Here is a 17,841-nt window from a genome sequence, read left to right on the forward strand (position 1 = left end):
CTATTGTCTGTGGACTGCTTGTGCAGTTGATGTACAGTTCAATTCCGCTGGTTATTCGCAACTGCAAGCAATTTTGTGTAAATTTGCATTTGAAAGAGACTACCCTCAACCAATTAGACTCAACAGAAAGCCCACCTGCATGGAAGATGTAGTGAGACTAAAGTAATTTATGCCAATAAGTAAGTATATGGCCTGCAGACAAAAGCCATTCTAGCTGATCTGCGCCATGCTTAGCCTGATTCTGTTCATTGATCGTAACACTCGCTGCTAAGAGAGTACGCGAGAAACAGGTCAATTGCCCTGCATATAATATGTACTAGATCGGTTGCGGTGAATCAGTAGCTAAGTGGTTATTCTATGTAAATTCCTTCATAGTGTCAAAGATTAACTACGGTGTAATAATCACTTTAAATTAGGTGCTCAAAAGAAGCCGTCCTTATTGTCATCCTTGATAACACCTTTTTCGATCCGCCAACGTTGAAAAAAGGTCAGCTGACATTCGTCTCAGTTTTAACTGTGTGAGGGAGACATTAACTGGTATTTTTTTTGAAAAAAGAGAACAAGGCAAGCCGCATTCTTTGGCTGCGGATTTCTCCAAACTGATCATCAAAAGTTGTCACAAAGGTGAGCTCAAATTCATCAGCATCGTTGAGCCCATTGCTGTCCTTAATGAACCCATTTCTTTCGTGGCCTTTGGATATTACTCTTACGTAACCACCGGCTCACTTTGTTTAGATTCGTTTCTATTGAATAGCAGGACTGTTTCGTCCCTGTTTTGCTAGACAAGCGACAAGTCAAATAATCACCCATACTAAACACTGTTTAATATCCAAGTTCTTTTCGTTAAATACGTCTCTATCACAAAGCGCAAATATAAAAGGTTACGAGGTATCGAAAGGCTGAACTGATGCGGCGCAAGGGGGCTGTACTAAATTCTGCTTTGGCTCAGTGTACAGGATTAAAACCGAAGATCATAACATGAACGAGTTGGTTCTGAATGAATTTCAAGTGCGGAGAATAGAGCTCTGCTCTTGGCTAATTGTGAATACACAATGTAATTACAAAGCATAACTACTGTTTGACAGGGATATTTGTTTAGTCAAGGTGAATTGAAAGTATTTGGCAAAAACACTTAAAGAAACCATAGAAACTCAAAAAGAGACATCAATTGCTTGAGGCGACAAGTGCTGGAATGTGCCTTTTAATAGCACAGTATTTAACAGTTATTTGTTTACTGAAGTGGAGGTGAATAGCAGATATTTTTCAGAGTTTGAGTAGCCAATCAGAGGGAGCGAAAAATCAAGTACTTGTACTATTACGGTAGGTTAAAGTGAACTTGAAGGATGAACTGATGAATGGCCTGTTGCAGCTCATCAAAGAGTGGCTGATTAAAATACGTAACAAACAGGCCGACAAAGACCATCTGGTTTAAAAACAAATTGCCATTTTTGACAGTTTTAATTGATTTCTGCTAATAAGAAAACCGTCTCTTTTGTGAGCTTTTTTTTTCTGTCTGTTTGTTTGACACGGCTGATCAGCTCTTTATCACAAATGTTTGCCACCTCAATCTCATCCCAATGTGGCTCTAATACTAATATCCTGAAGTATAAAGATTATTCAAATGAACTGGTTATTGAGCGGTATTTTAATATATATTATCCTCTAAATTTTAAAAGCTCAAAAGCTGAAAAGTTTACTCAAGACATGTTTGCCATGCGACAGGCCGGAACCAAAAAACTCTTCTAGCGTGAAGTTTTTTAGTTCACATATTTTGTTTCCCTTTTTCACATCAGTGCCGCTGCATCCCTGTGATTTTCCTTCTCTGAAGACTGTTAATATGTACTTATTTCTTTGGGAAACCCAAGAACTGAGTTAAAGACCTTTGGAGGCCTTTCTCGTCGGCCGACATCGTTGAAACAGCCAGTGTAAGTAAACTGTAAACTGTTTTATAATTAGCTACGAAGTGGATCGTGAATGTCGAATTTTCACAGAGGTTCAAAAATACCGCTCGAAATTTTTCATAATCGTGTTTGACTTTAGCTCATAAATTGGTATTCTAACAGTTCTCTGCATGGTGGACATGATCTACCAAGAATGGGCACGAAAACATTACGTCACGTGCCACGATAACTTGCAGTGCGCGTGATCGTGTCTAAAAGTACACACGAGTGACCACGAGTGACCACGAATGACCACGAGTGACCACGAGTGACCACGAATGACCACGAGTGACCACGAATGACCACGAGTGAGAATAAGATGAAAATAGTAACTGACGTCATAATGACGTCATTTTTATCAAACAGCCACTATTTAACCGCAAATGATGCTTAAGACATTTCCGAGAGACAGGGGAGGGAGCAGATGCTAAGAAGGGGGGGGGGGGGGTCTAAATTGACCGCATTTCTTTACCATTTCTTCCAACCCCCCCTCCCCTTTTGTTGACTTTGCCTCTTCCATGTCTTCGCGCTTTTTCGACTTTAAAATATTATTCCCGCCTTTTCTATACTTCCCCACCCCCCTTTATCCTGGTTTGCTAATGCGAAAAGATTTTTTTCAGAAAAAGAATAATTGAGTGCAAAATATGTATTAAAGGAACTTTCTCATAATAAACTAAGACTAGTTTCATGCTTCTAGCATGAAAAGGCTGTTGTTGGTGAAACAGCGGTGGTGACAAAGAAATATCCTTCGAGTATAAATAGGTATAATGAACCCGGTTAAAATTCCCACGCGGCCATTTAAGTGGACTAAATGTAAATTTGGTGCACGCCTCAACACATGCTAGAAGCATGAAACTAGTCTTAGTTTATTATGAGAAAGTTCCTTTTGCGGTTAAATAGTGGCTATTTGATAAAAATGACGTCATTATGACGCCAGTTACTATTTTCATGTTATTTTCACTCGTGGTCACTCGTGGTCACTCGTAGTCGGTCATTCGTGGTCACTCGTAGTCATTCGTGGTTACTCGTGGTCACTCGTGTGTACTTTTAGACACGATCAGTGCGCGTCCCTAAACAGGCCGTCACGTGGTGCATACAAATGTACCACGTGATGCTTTTCACTGATTACTTTGAAGGCGACGAAAATAGTTACAAGTCGCGGTCTACTGTACTGGGAGGAGGAGTATTTACGCGCGGTAAGAGTTTTGCGTGTCGCAAAAGATTCAATTACACTGCAACTGAAAATGCTGTTTTTTATCTTCGATATATATGAAGACGAGGGGTTTAATTCTTGATCTTTCAGGTCATCTGTCTGTTGACCTTGGGGATCCGAAAATTTCATAATAAAGTGTTGACTTTGATGCGACGATTATTATCATCATTTGGTTACTCCGTGTTAACGTACAGATGGGGTGTGGAGGAAGTAAAACGATTAGGATAAAAAATGTACCAGAGCCAGTACATGTACAACCAGCAACTAAGCAAAAGGTAAGCTCGCCTACAGAATGCAGCAAACAACCAGCGGGAGAGAAGACTAAGGAACAAACAGCCGAGGAGACGAGCAAACAAACAGACGAAAAGCAACATGCGACGGAAGACAAAGAGAAGCTCACTAAAGAACAAATCTCACTGGTACAGGACACATGGAGATCAGTGAAGGAAGCACTTGAGTTGGAACAAGTAGGAATGGAATTCTACGTAAGGTAAAAACTGTTACAAAGAGCGCAGTCCTGCTGTGGTATGCATTTCATTTTCTTTCAGGTCAACTGAGAGCTTAATGCATTTCTAACGACATTCCCTCCGCAATACAGGATAAGTTAGACGTATCTGTTACTCGGTCTAGCAAGCACCTCTGTGTGCTACGTGTATTTTCCGAGCTGACATAAAGTGCTTAATCGGACCAATTTAGCCCATGTAATTTGACGAAAAAGAAAAATTAGTGAGCGGACTAAAATCGGCCACATTTACAAAATCTGTTTCATGAAGCCAATTTTTACCCCACGCTACGCCCTGACAGAAAAAGAAATCGACCGACAAATCGGTCGGTGTAAATCAGCCTCACTACTTTAAAATCAATGGAGGTACAACAGCGAAACTCTTTATCAATGCAGCTAAAAACAAATCTTTAATGAAAGGAATTTGCACGAGCTGCCCTGATCTGACGACCTCTACTGATTGGTTTTCATATGAGACCTGAGCTGGAAGATTCTAGTACAATGCTGTACGATTAGAAATCTATCATCTGACACATATGTCAATAAGATGTTGGAATATTTGTGTTCATGAGGATAATCGCGTGCCTTTCCGAACAGGGAACACAACTGAATTGATAAGAACGACTTCAACAAGGTAGAGAAGCTAGAGATGGGAAATTTTGCGGTCTTTTTTTTATGATGCTAAACGGACAATCTCGGTTGAACCGAAAATGATTCAGCTAAACATGTTAGTGCGGTCTTTACCGCTGAATGTCTCATAACGTCTCCCTAAGTTGTAATTAGTGGCATAAAATAAAATTAAGGGTGCTTGAAACTGATTCATTTTGTCAAAACTGACCAGTTTGGCCAATCAGTTTAAAAATGGAATGCGAGATTTGAAGAGTTGGCAAAATGCACATTCTGGAAATGGTTTGCGCCATTTTGAAGCAGCGCGAAGGACTAGCATCGAGGCCAGTTCTTGAAAATGATTCATTTAGTTTACGGAATGAACAGTCTGCCCCACCAGTTCTGACAAATGGAAAGCGCCGTAAGATAGAGTACAGACTACTTTGCAAAAAGATGTTACCTGAAAACATTATGAGCGAAACATGAAATCATAAACTTTTGAGTTCTTTCACTAACTGGGCTTCGGCAGGTAGTAGGGCGGGCGAAAGGCTAAAAAAGCGAACACGGGCTGGAACAGGCTACCACCAAAGGCGTCTAAAACCTTTTCAAAACTGGTAATGGCCAGTGGTGTCCCCTTGCGTTATTTCAAAAATCTGAAACATGCGCTTACCGATGTCATGGTATCGGCGTTGGGGCGGAGAGTGGTGACAGGTAGGCCGCATTTGCTGCTATTCTTGTTTCACCTGTTACAGTTACTTTTTCGGTGGATGAAACAAGAATCGCAAAAAGTGTCTGGGGACGATCACAGGCTAAATTAATGGAAAAATAATAATAATAATAATAATAATAATAATAATAATAATAATAATAATAATAATAATAATAATTAATATTTGTAATTCATTGTTTTCTCTCTTTTCCGTTGGGACGGATTTGCGCGCGGCCAAACTGATAGAAAAACGCATAAAACTGCCCTGAAAAGTGTTTAAGTGAGTGCTTTTGTTCTCTTTCTCACAGATTATTTACAGATTCCCCAGAGTTACTGCAATTGTTTTCATTCAGAGACATAAATTTGTCTGAGGATACCGCAAGGACTGACGAACGCCTAAAGAAGCAGTCACTGGTAACCATGCAACATGTAGATTTGGCCGTGACCTCTCTCAACGACCTGGGCTCCATTGTTCCTGCTCTCAAAGATCTGGGAGCGAGGCATACTTTGTACGATGTCAAGGAACATCATTATGGGGTATGAAATTCAATTTAACAGTACAAATCAATCCGTTGGGCTCATCTCTTGGCAGAGAAATGACCTGTTCGTAAAGTATATGGCATCACGGTCGGCAAGGGTTTTACAAGTTATAGAGAGCTAGAGGTAACTGGGAAGTTGTTGACGAATGACCTATTTGAGGCAACCAATTAAAGCAAGTGACACACTCGGACACCAACCAGTACCTTACACATGCGCACAGCCATATCACCCGGGCAGTGGCAGCCATGGACAGCTGTTTCGGCCTTGTTAGGCCTCATCAGCATGGCATAGCCGTCGGGTCAAACAGCGGGGGTTAACTGCCACTGCCCGGGTGATATGGCTGTGCGCATGCGTAAGGTACTGGCCAGACCGTGGGTTGGTGTCCGAGTGTGTCACTAGCTTTAATTGATTGTCTTATTTTAGGCAACGCCCGATCAGTAAGAACAGCACAAATGCATAACCTTTGAATTGGGCCCAGTTTTAACAAAAGTCATCGGTCGGCTCTTCTCCTGGGTCTGGCTTCCAACTCACATAATGAGGGAGTTGGTTGGTTACCCGAGAGGCAAAAAGTTCTATTTTTAGAGGACCACAGAGCAGATTTATTTGCTGGAACATGGTTTAACTATTAACCTCATTTCTGTCTGTCTGTCCTCATTTTCAGCCAGTTGGAGCCGCCCTATTAGATACTCTTCACAAGGGCCTGGGAGACAAGTTTACACCCGAAGTGAGAGAGGCTTGGACTTTAGTGTACGGGATTGTGGCGGACACGATGAAAGCTGGAGCGAAAGAAGTCATTGACGCTCAATGAAAAAAAAGAAGTTCTACATAGTTAACGAGAAAATTTTTGGGATTCCTTGTGCCATTTAAAAAATATAGGCGGGTAGTTAAAACGGGACAGAGACGAGTTTTGCTATCTGCATAAAAGAGAAATCATAAATATTATATGCATTTGGAAACCCACTTTTGAAGTATTTAATACAAGTTCGAAATGCAGACGGGATTATTTCCCCTTGCAATTCGATTGGCTACGCAAGCCAGCTGTCTATTGTCATAGTCACCGACAGAAGAACCAATCAGACTCGCGGATTTACAATACCCGGCAAATGTTTATACTGTGTAGAATGGAAATTTTAAATTAGTTGTTATTTATTTAATTTAGACACAGTGAACCATGTCCTCCTAGTAGATTAGCTACTCTGCTATCTGAGGGCGTGTCGTAATGTACAACACTGATTGACAGAAAGCCAAAATGTATTGAATTTTTTTCATTTTCTTCTATTTCCAATTAACCCAAATAATTCAAAAAGTGTAACTGTATCGATGGATTGTATGTAGAGTGAAGATATGTATGTAGGGTGAAGATATGAAGATATGTTAAAGGCAATAAAGTTATAGCCTTTGTAAGACTCTGAAGACTGAGCTTATGCGCGTTAAACTATTTTATGACAGTCCGATCATCGCGTCGCAACATCCCCAAGGTGGAACTGAGAGGCCTAGGAAAGGGATCTGTCTCATATGGTCTAGGGGCCGACTTTTCTCTCCCTCGCTGTCTTGTCGGGGACAATGTATCGGAAAGCAGCGCGGAAGCATCTCCAGCTGGCATAAGCGAACCGCGGGCCGAAATCTCGTGGTGCATCGTCATGGTACAACGCTCAGGCAAAGTGTCCAGAGGTACCGCTGTCGGCTGTATTTCTCTCTCTTTTTTTTTTTTTCAGCCATTTTGATATTAAGGCTGGCAAGTCGCCCGAAGACATCGTACGGAAAGATGTGTTTCATTCATGTCCCTTGTCATGTCCTTGTCAAATTGTTGACGGGTATTGTGTACTATTCATATCTAAGCCAATTCTGCATATTAAATACGTTCCCTTGAAAATATAACAGGCACCTTTTATTATCACAATTTCTTTTTTATCCATAGGTTTGTTATTAGCATTAGTTAATTCTTAATAATTTTTCTCATTGCCTGATGTTTTTTTACCGTGGTTAAATAAAGTTATTGTTGTTCATATTAGAAACTGAGGTAAACCCACTTAAACGTTAGCAATAATAGCAAATCCAACGGTGTAGTAAATTTTTGCGGAACCTAAGGTTATTTCATGCCTGACGATCATAGGCAAACTGCAATTCTCAGCTGTGGGAACTGTAGCAACGGAAGTAAACTGCAATTCTCAGCTGTGGAACTAAAGCACCGGAAGTATGGGCACACCTTGGAAAAACACTCGCACGAGAGAGGACTAAGCACTAGATACAACGTTGTCAAAGATGGTCGCCGGATCGTACAATACAAGCCTACGGGCACAGAAAACACACAAGAATGGCTTTTTCCGGAAACAAAACGGATTTTCATCTCACGAGGAAGAAAAGCTTAAGGATTTTAAAGAGTCTTTCGTAGAAGAATTCGAAGATACGCCGTTCCAAGTGGCGGTTTTAACGTATTTGTCATACTTCTTCTTGATTCTGTTTGGATACTTGCGTGACTTTATGCGAAAACATGGACTGGAAAGATCAAAAGCGCCTAAAGAATTTGGTAATGAGGTAAGTTAGTTCAAAGAAAACATTTGTTTTGTTGCATAGTTGCCTTGACATGCTAAAAAGATGGCATACGATCTGCAAGATCGGACGAGTTGCTTTGAAGTCAGCTGGCGTGAATATTTGTGATAATGAGCTCGAGCCGTTGTAGGCGTTAACCGTATAGATTGTTTGACTAAAAACATTTACTACACGTTAGTTTTATTGACAGATTCTACCCTTACAAAGAAAATAATACCCTTTAAACTTCGTTCCTTTTCGAATGAAGTTTGTTAAAGCACGAGCGAGCTAGGTTCTGCGTCGCTGCACGCATGTTGACAGTTTTAGTTTCGTCATCAACAAAGAATGCAGTTTTATCTTCTTATCAAATGTTCCGTACAAACATAACTTCTTATGAATACACTTTCTCGTTTTGACCGGTATGTATTTACAAATCATCGAACTTAAAACACGGTTAAATTAATATACAGACGCCCTCTTTGGTAGTTTTTTGTTTTTATTATTGCATAATATCCACATGCATGAGGGCATGCAAATACAGTTTATATTACAAAGCAACAACAAACCTGCCTATGCTCAGTGCCATATGAGAGTGGGAGTTGGGGAGGGAGGTTGCCAACATTTATGTACTCAGTGTCATCAAAGGTTTTAGCAAGATTTCTGCACAGCCCCATGCATTAATTATGTATACATTTTGCTACTCAAACTGTATTCATGCTCGCCGTTTTGTAAGAGGGTATGACAGTGGTGCATATATAATTAATGTACGGTGCTGTGTTGAGGTCGAAAAAGCTGAAAATTTCCCAGGGGCACACAGAAGGAAATAGACCTTTTTACAGTTTCTGATCCCATCTTGGTTTGGGGAAGGTAGGTTGGGGAGGGGCTAGGGGGGACGCCACAACTAAAATTACAGTGAATGTTTGGTTCATCAACAGAGTTGATAACTAAAGGTAAATTGGCCTCCATAAAGAGATTTGAGTGCTGAAGTTTTGAGCGTTAGCCCTTCATGTGAGCAAATCAGGGGATTGTTGGTTGTTTCTGTTTTCAATATAGTGAACAGTGGAGCTACCCTATTGGTGGGAGCATGGTGATGTGGAAAACAAGAATAAATTAGTTGAGTGGTGGATTTGGAGTTGGCTTACTTTGAACCACCGCAGCACTACTCAGAGTTGATAGACTTGCGAAGTTTGAAATTATTTATACACTCCTACAGTTTCATTGTTCATCTGATTAAAACTGCAACATTCATAAACTGTCATCGAAAATCCCATGTCGCTTGTCATTTTTTGGCAAAGTTGCATATTTTGATTATTTTTAGTGAGGTTTGTTTACAGCTGTTGCAGCCAGAATAAATTATGTTCAGATTTCATCGCAAGAATGGCTATTGTTCTTGCAGCATTTACTTACAGAGCATGAAATGCTATAGGTCTGTAAATTACATTGCTATTTTCATTGCTGGTAATAATGGGTTACCGCGGTAATTTTGCATTGACCCAAGATTTCCAGATTTTCGGTTTAATCAGTTGAAATACAAAATGCTTCTGAAGTGATGTTTGTTTTAATAATTAAAACTTGTGAGTTGATTATGTCATCTGATACAATGTCCGATACAACACTGAACATTTTGATAGTTTTAGTGGTGTGCACGGACACTACATAACAAGACTGATGTGAAAATGAATGAAGGATAAACTTTCATGTTTTGTAGAAAGCTGAACACCCCTAGTTAACCTTCATATATGATATGAAAGTTCAAGATGGAATTTTTCTACACCTAAATAACTGAGGAACTAAGGCCCTTTCATCAGACATGCCACTGAAATGATCTGTTTCAAGTCATTTCCTGCTTGGTTGAAATATTGTTCAACCAACTCAATTACGAACATATTGAGAAATTCATCCATGGCTATTATTCCCTGTGCTTAGCCATTACAAATAATTACAAGTAATGTCTTCATTGTTTCAGGGTTTTGTCCCACTCTATGCAGATTTTGAAAGCTTCTACACGAGGAACCTTTACACTCGAATAAGAGACTGTTGGAACAGGCCGATCTGTAGTGTTCCTGGGGAGAGAATTGAAATTCTTGATAGAGCTTCTGATGACTATGGATGGTCCTTCAGGTAATGTGTTGGTCAGGAGTGCAGATGTTTGCTGCCATGCCAAACGCAAGACAGTAGTTGAGTTTGACTGCAGCCTTATTTTGGCTTATCCCAGAGTTTGAACTTGGGCCTCCTATAGACATATTTTCTGTTATGTTTCTTTAAATATTTGTTCAACTAGTGGGCATCCATGGAACGTCTGAATACCCTAGAAGATTTTACAATGAGACGTCCCTAAAAAGTACAACCTGTAGTACAAATTGTATGTTTTTCTCGAGGATGCCAGCATTGTTGGACAATCACCACTTTTTGAACTGGTTTAAAACTTTTCTAAAATACATGTACCACTAACAGTATTTCTCTGTTTTAGGCAAACTGGTCAGACCACTGAGGCCCTTAATCTTGGTTCTTACAACTACCTTGGGTTTGCTGAAAATGTTGGTCCATGTGCTGAAGCTGCTGAGGAAACAGTGAAGAAATATGGTCTGGGAGGATGCAGCTCAAGGCATGAATATGGTCAGTGCATATTTAATTTATAAAGTTTTTGGTATGCTTAAGAAAGACTTCCATGTGTTTAAAAGAAGTATAGAGTAATTTTTTATCTGAGTCTTCAAATGTACATGTAAATACACCTTATGCAAAAGTGGCTGACATTTTAATATTCTTTTGTCTGTATTCACTAGCCTCGTTCAAGGCAAAATATTCTTTTGATTTTTGAACTCAAGAACGAGGTTAGTAAGGCTAATTTGAATGCAAACAAAAGAATAATAAAATGTCAGCCATTTTTGCATAGGGTCTATATGAAAGGAAAAATGCAAGCAGTTACAAGTCAAATTTCCATGATTAATTTATAATTCAACTGTTTTCTTGTTATATTATTGACATCAAATTCAAAGTAGGTTTTAATAGTAAATTTTCATTTTCGGCAAACCCAACATACATTGACGACAACTTCCAGAATGCGCCTGTAAATATTGTCTTATCCAACCTGCTTTTTTGGGATATTCTTATTTACTCACTGCTGCGATTACAAAATTTGACTTTGAACGGGAAAATGAAATGAATTCTGGTAGTCGTAGTTAAATGATGCCATCAGGAAAATAGATTATTGGTCACACTTACACATAGTCATAACTGTAATACATGTATACACAGCTTCATGTATGTAACAACACTGATAATATGCATGTCTTGTTTTCATCATACATTTGTATGGTTTAATGATGATCTGTCAGAGTATTCATGTAAAATTTGTCTCTGGTCCCTTTCATCAAACAGTGAAATGTGTTACTGAAAATTATCAATGTTTGTTATCATCAGGCACTCTTGACATTCACAATGAACTAGAGACTCTTGTAGCTCGGTTCACTGGTAAACCTGCAGCGATGGCATTTGGTATGGGCTTTGCCACCAACTCCACCAACATCCCCACTCTGGTGGGGAAGGGAGACTTGATAGTCAGTGATGAGCTGAATCATACCTCCCTTGTACTGGGGGCCAGATTGTCAGGGGCAAAAATAAAAGTCTTTAAACATAATGGTAAGTGGTATTCACTCTTCCTGGCAATAACATGAGGATGACTGATGCACAAATCTTATCAAACCATTGATTGCAGTCTTTGCAGCTGTCTCAGGAAACAATGCAGTTTAGCTCATCAAATTTGAAATGTCGTTTTCATACGTACAGCTTCTGATAATTGGATGTTAATCCGTTTCGCTCTTTCTGTTGTGTTTGTAATTTAATGAAATCCATTTCACTGCATACATACAAGTTCTGTGACAAAAAATAAGATTATCAAAAAGGAATTAGACAAACAAGAAGGGTAAGAGGAAGCAATGCAGTGGGGAAGACAATATTTGGTTGCTACAGAACCGCATAAATTTTGTAGTCTACACACCCGCATTTCTCAAGCACCATTTACCCACTATGATTCACGCGTCATGATTTTCCAGGCTAGCTTTTCTCATGTTCATCATCTCTTTGTGAAGGAAATTCATACATCCTTTTCTACATGAATGGTTCTATCTGAGGAAAATAATACTTTTTTTTGTGGTCTAATCTCCTTCATGGTGGTCTTGTCACAAGCAAAATTAATCATTACAAGCAAATTGTGGCCATCAAACTAGATCTGAAAAATCGGTGTCTATACAAAGCATTAAAATTGGCTGTAAAAAATCAGGAAAAATCACTTCCTGACTAGCTTATAATGTATTATATTAAAATTGATTTTAGTGATTTAAATTTTTCATAGATATGAAGAGCCTGGAGAGTATTCTTCGTGAATCAGTTGTGCAGGGACAGCCTCGCACCCACAGGCCTTGGAGAAAAATACTCATCATTGTCGAGGGTATCTACAGGTATTAACATTGAAGCAATTCAGGATTTAATTATTAGATATTGATATTGCTACAAAAGTCTATATAAATTGGCTTGGGGTTCATTAAGAGTTTAAATGGGCACGCAAGAGATCAGCGCACTTGGGTAGAAAAATAAAAAAACCTTGCTCATGGAGATGTTAAAAGCAGCTGGGTGAAGTCATGTTCATAGAGAGTTTGCATGGTACCCAGCCGTTAGTGAAACCCTTGGAATTAGACTACATGTGAATGGTTTTGTTTTCATTTCAGTATGGAGGGCTCTATTGTTAGGCTTCCTGAGGTGGTGGCTCTTAAAAAGAAGTACAAAGCGTACATTTTCTTGGATGAGGCCCACAGTATTGGTGCCATGGGACCCAATGGAAGGGGCGTCACAGATTACTTTGGAGTGGACCCTGCTGATGTTGACATCATGATGGGGACATTTACAAAGAGTTTTGGAGCAGCAGGGGGATACATTGCTGCAACTCAGGTAAGTTGCAGGTTAAAATGTTTATATTTTGTACATTGTTGGTCCATTTTAAATTTAATGAGGCACAAATTTCCCTTAATATGAAATGGAATCTCAGCCCTTTCTTTGGTAGAGTAAAAGTTCCTGATTCTTTTACCTAGTTGGAGTCATAAGACCAAGACATTAAAAGTTGAGTGAAGGATTTTGTCACATGCAATTCCTCTCTCCAGCAGGCTATCAGGTCATAACACTACAATCAACAGATTCTCTTGCTTTGCGATAAAAATAGTGTACGTGTTATCACTTCTGCCATTAACATGTACATGTACTTTTATTTAAGCAGTTTAATGCAGGAGAAAACAAGGAAGTGTACATGCAATGTTTGTATTGATTTGCCATAATACTGGTTTTTATTTCACAGGAAATAATTGACCATATCAGGGGCAGCTCCCATAGTGCAGCATATGCTTCTTCCATGTCACCACCTGTTGCCATGCAAATTATTTCATCCATGAAAATGATTATGGGTGAAGATGGCACAGACAAAGGTTAGTCATTATCCTTGAATTCTGCCTGCTTCTACTCACACGAATAGAATTAGCTGACAGTACTGTAAGTGCAAATTTTGCTGAGTTTTGGCAGTATCTTGCAACTATAAAACACTAACCATTTCTTGGTCTCTTTTTACAGGAAAGAAAAGATTGACAGCCTTGGCTGAAAACTCTAAGTATGAAAAAATAAAAAATTGCCCATTATTTTCATTATCCTGCTGTTCATTCACTGCTTATGCAGCGGCATGTGCAGGGGTAGTGTCTTGTACTATTGTCACTGACCATCCTTGTAATTCAGCCTTTTAGGCTGCAAGAGGGATATCAATAAACTATTATTTATTAAACCACAGTTCCTCGCTGTTCTGTTCCTTGTTTGCTGTTACTCTTATTGCTATCATTATAATTATCATTATTAGTATCATCAGCATCATTATTTTCATATCAGGGTTTATTGTCTTAGAACGCCAGTCAAAATGTTAAAAAACAATTTGGCTTGAGGTCTCTGTATACCTGAGACCAGAGGAAATATGCTTGTGACACTTTGAAGGGAATATTGCATTTATTAATATTTCACAAGAAGAGAGAAGGACCTGCATTTGTCTGTAGTCTAACACTGGGTCTTTTTTCCAGGTACTTCAGACAAAGACTCAAAAAGATGGGATTCATTGTGTACGGCCATGATGCATCTCCAGTTGTACCGCTTCTTCTCTATATGCCTGCCAAAATTGCGTAAGTGAAAAAAGTTGTCACTATGAAACCTTGAATTTTGATTGAGTTTGTGTATATAGGGAATTTGGGGAGGGGTCAAAAAAATTTTACTCTTCCCTTGACCAGAACAATCATAAGTCAAGTTACTTACACCAGTTTCCAAAACTTGGATGTAATATATCAAACACGAGGAAGAGTGTTTCCTCCGATTTCCAAACACCGAGAAGTAGGTTGGAAAAACGAGGCACGGCCAAGTTTTTTTTAACCAACTTCGAGGTGTTTGGAAATAGGAGGAGACACTCTTTCGAGTGTTTGATATAGCTTCTCAAACTATTGATAATTCTTGGAGAAATTCGAAGCAAAAGTACACAAAATTTTATGATAATTTAGATGACCTTTCTAAACTTCCTTCACGGTAGTGATTTGATTTGTTTTGGCTTGATGAATTATTAACGAGTTTGAGAAGGTGTTAGGCTTAACTACATGTAGACATAAATTTTCAGAAAAAAAAGGAGTGCACCAACCGAGCATCAGTATAAATGCAAAGATGTAAAACTCTCGAACTGGCCTTGATTTTTGTGTCACCTTGTTGACAATAATTATTGATAATTTTATGGTGACTTTATTTGTGTGTTTAGTGCATTTGGTCGTGAGATGCTCAAGAGGAATGTAGCTGTTGTGGTGGTTGGTTTTCCTGCCACTCCTCTGATTGAATCTCGCACCAGGTTCTGCCTGTCAGCTGCACATACTCGGGAAATGCTGGACAAGGTGAGTCAGTGAACAACGTGATACTTAACAATTATTCCCCGAGCGCACATTGGATAAGTCTGAAATGTCAGCCGTCTCCTCTCCCTAACCGACAGGGGGTGCGGGAGAGAGAGACGCCCCCTGTGGGTTAGGGGGAGGAGACGGCTGACATTTCAGACTAACATTGGATAAGAACGGCTAATTTTGGGGCTAAGGCTGAAAGGTCTTTTTTTGTTTTGTTTTGGCAATTTGGGCCTGAAAAAGTTCTTAAGATGTTCTTAACTTAACTGTTATAGTATTCAATAAATCTATGCGGACGTTAACAAGACACCCATCAAAGAGCATAATGTGCCGTACAGTGTGTTGTCAAGTACGTTGCTCGTTACATGCTCTATTGCGCGGCTTACTGTATAGATTGAAGTTTTACGCGCATTATTTTATCCGTATTTACACTGTTCATTTTAAACGTATTTGGTCAAAATAAAAATGTTCTTAACTGACTCTCAGCCTGGGTAATGTTCTTACTATGACAATGTTCTTAAATTTTAGTTTATCTCAGCCTCAACGTTCTTATAATAAAGAGTGTATAATCATCTCAGTAGTGTAAGAAAGAGAAAAACCAGTAGTCGATTTAATGGCGGCTATTTTTTTGAGTATGGTATACTGACTGATATCCCATGGCCGCTAAACCAATCAGAACTCTAGAATTGCGTTAGCTACTGAATGATCAGTTTTTAACAATGCAGATTACAGGGTAGATCACGAGAATTTATGCACCTGTTAATGGCAGCTTGTAGTTTGCTTGTACTTCAGTTGTTTGTAGAATTTAAGATTGCTGATAAATACGTGAAAATTAAAGCCACTCATTGTGAACTTTGTTTTCATTCAACCTTTGTTGTGTTAGGCCCTGGACGCCATAGATGAAGTCGGTGACATTCTTCAGCTCAAGTACTCAAAACAAAACAAGAAGAAATAAGTGGAGTTTCCCGGCCATTAAGAAGTTAACGTGCTTTGCGAGCGAAACTTGCTTTGGTCATCGATCACTGAAATTACTCGCGTGTTTGGACTATTAGCAAAGAGACCAGGGTAGGCCTGTTGACAGGCTCTTTAATCCACTGTACAGAAAAATATGGCGGCTGTACAATAGCCAATAGCCACATAGACAGCCATATCTTATCTTATCTTTTGGGGATATTCGTCCCTGTACTAACAACATTGTGTATGTTAGGTTTGAAGTATTTAGAACGTTTCTATGCGTTTTTAGGGTGTTCGTACGCTAAGAATTATGGGTAAAGGCATCAGTCGTCATTTTTTTCGGTACGGTAGATGAATGGGCGCACGAAACAGACCGCGTGAGGAACTGAGGCCAGTGCAGAGCCTGTTCACAGGCTAACCAGGGTAAAACGGGTGGTAAAGGGTATTTTCATAAGCGGAAACTGTGAGCGTCCCGTTTGTAATTGTTTGTTTTCGTTTTGTTTAAGCTGAACTTCATATGGCCGATTTATTTACTCTAGAACGTGGTCTTAACAGAGTAATGTGTTCAACTTCTTTCACTGTTTTGGTTACTCGTCACATTTTGTGATTTCTTTTTTTGTTCACGCACGAGCGATTTCGGTGACCGCTGGTCAAGTATCGCCCGCAATGCAAACTGGGTAGCAACTTATTCTGTAATAATAATAAATGATAATAGACTTTATTAACGTGTCAATTGAAATCGAACAGGGGGAGTCCCCTCTGCTAATAGGGGGCGCCTAACTTTCTAAACAACCGATCTAAGATAAAATTTATCGACACAAAATCGAATCAGAAACTACTAATAATAACATACTACTATATAAAACTCTAATGTAACATAGCTATTGCAGTTGTAGTTCTTAATTATAATAGTTTGGTCTTGGACAAGTTTGATTTTAAGTAACAAACTTCCTGATCAAAAGGAGACATGGTAAAATAGACTGAACTAAGCCTATTATATTTAACTAATCGCAAAATTCTTTAATTTTAAGTTTGTTGCGATCTTTCCTTTTTGCCATTTATGATTGACAAAATTGCTCAACTATGATAGGGTTCGATCGAAGGAATTCCTCAGGGGTTGTAATACCTGAACGTCTCTCGAATTCCTACGTTCATTTCAGGAACAACCCGGGATTATTCGGAAGCTGCAAAACAGTATTCAAAGAACCTCCGGAGAAGTCCGAAGGTGAACCGAGGTTTCACGCCCAAAAAGAGTTGTGGCTTTCAGGTGTGGAATAAATTCCGTTAGTTCCTGTAGTAAGAGGAAAATATTGTTTAACAATTTGTTATTTGCTAAAACGATGCATATTACCGATACGTTTTTTTTTTTTGGCTGATATGGACCTTTTTTGACCGGTTTATAAGTTATCGAATATACTCTGTCACGTAGTGTTGATTTTTTATAGTTTGAATTCCTTTTTTTTTTTCTGCGTTATTTGTGGAGTTACATATTTAAATCCTGTTATCATAAGAATGAACAGGAAAGAAACTTGCTACGTAATTTGTGCTGATTTTAAAACAAGTCTGCTTGCCCCGAAGATACGCTGGCCAAGTCTTTTATTGATTACATACTTTTTTATTTTGACCATTTCAACATCGAATACACTAAATTTGTCATTAGCCCTGGTTGGAAGATATTGTTTTAATAATAAACGACTGTATAGATAATCGTTGTAAATAAGAAATAAAAACGGTGTGAAAATTGTGTTCCGGATATCTTCGGTTGATGTATCATGGAATGGTTGAATAGCTTAATAACAATAAAAATTCAGTGATGTCATACTGAATCAAATATAGGCGTAAAATAAAACGCTTAAAATATTTGAGTAGGCTTGAATAAAAGTTTTCATTTAATAGTA

At 38.9% G+C, this 17,841-nt stretch overlaps 2 protein-coding genes across 5 annotated transcripts; both read left to right on the plus strand.

Annotated features, from left to right (window-relative positions):
- Positions 1-473: 473 nt before the first annotated feature.
- On the plus strand, positions 474-6,929 carry LOC146478724 (neuroglobin-like). Of its 4 annotated transcripts, none has more exons than XR_014865158.1 (5): positions 474-1,925; positions 3,244-3,643; positions 5,279-5,507; positions 6,172-6,419; positions 6,491-6,929. XR_014865158.1 is itself a non-coding variant. In XM_085112325.1 (5 exons), the coding sequence occupies exons 3-5, from the start codon at positions 3,348-3,350 to the stop codon at positions 6,316-6,318; spliced, it is 672 nt and encodes a 223-aa protein (XP_084968451.1). In that variant the 5' UTR covers positions 478-624; positions 1,794-1,925; positions 3,244-3,347; the 3' UTR covers positions 6,319-6,929. The 4 variants fall into 4 exon arrangements, 3 of the variants coding, with proteins under 3 accessions (XP_084968449.1, XP_084968450.1, XP_084968451.1); XM_085112325.1 differs by having other exon boundaries at positions 478-624; positions 1,794-1,925; positions 6,172-6,929; XM_085112323.1 differs by having other exon boundaries at positions 475-1,925; positions 6,172-6,929.
- An 832-nt stretch (positions 6,930-7,761) lies between these two features.
- Positions 7,762-17,841, plus strand: LOC146478725 (serine palmitoyltransferase 2-like). Its single transcript, XM_085112326.1, has 11 exons — positions 7,762-8,045; positions 10,006-10,160; positions 10,510-10,655; positions 11,460-11,678; positions 12,391-12,496; positions 12,764-12,983; positions 13,384-13,510; positions 13,653-13,689; positions 14,144-14,242; positions 14,860-14,989; positions 15,873-17,841. Exons 1-11 carry the CDS (start codon positions 7,773-7,775, stop codon positions 15,942-15,944), a joined length of 1,584 nt encoding a protein of 527 aa, XP_084968452.1. The 5' UTR covers positions 7,762-7,772; the 3' UTR covers positions 15,945-17,841.

This window comes from Pavona decussata, unplaced genomic scaffold (assembly GCF_977016875.1).
Source record: "Pavona decussata unplaced genomic scaffold, jaPavDecu1.1 SCAFFOLD_64, whole genome shotgun sequence".
NCBI classification, from domain to species: Eukaryota; Metazoa; Cnidaria; class Anthozoa; order Scleractinia; family Agariciidae; genus Pavona; species Pavona decussata.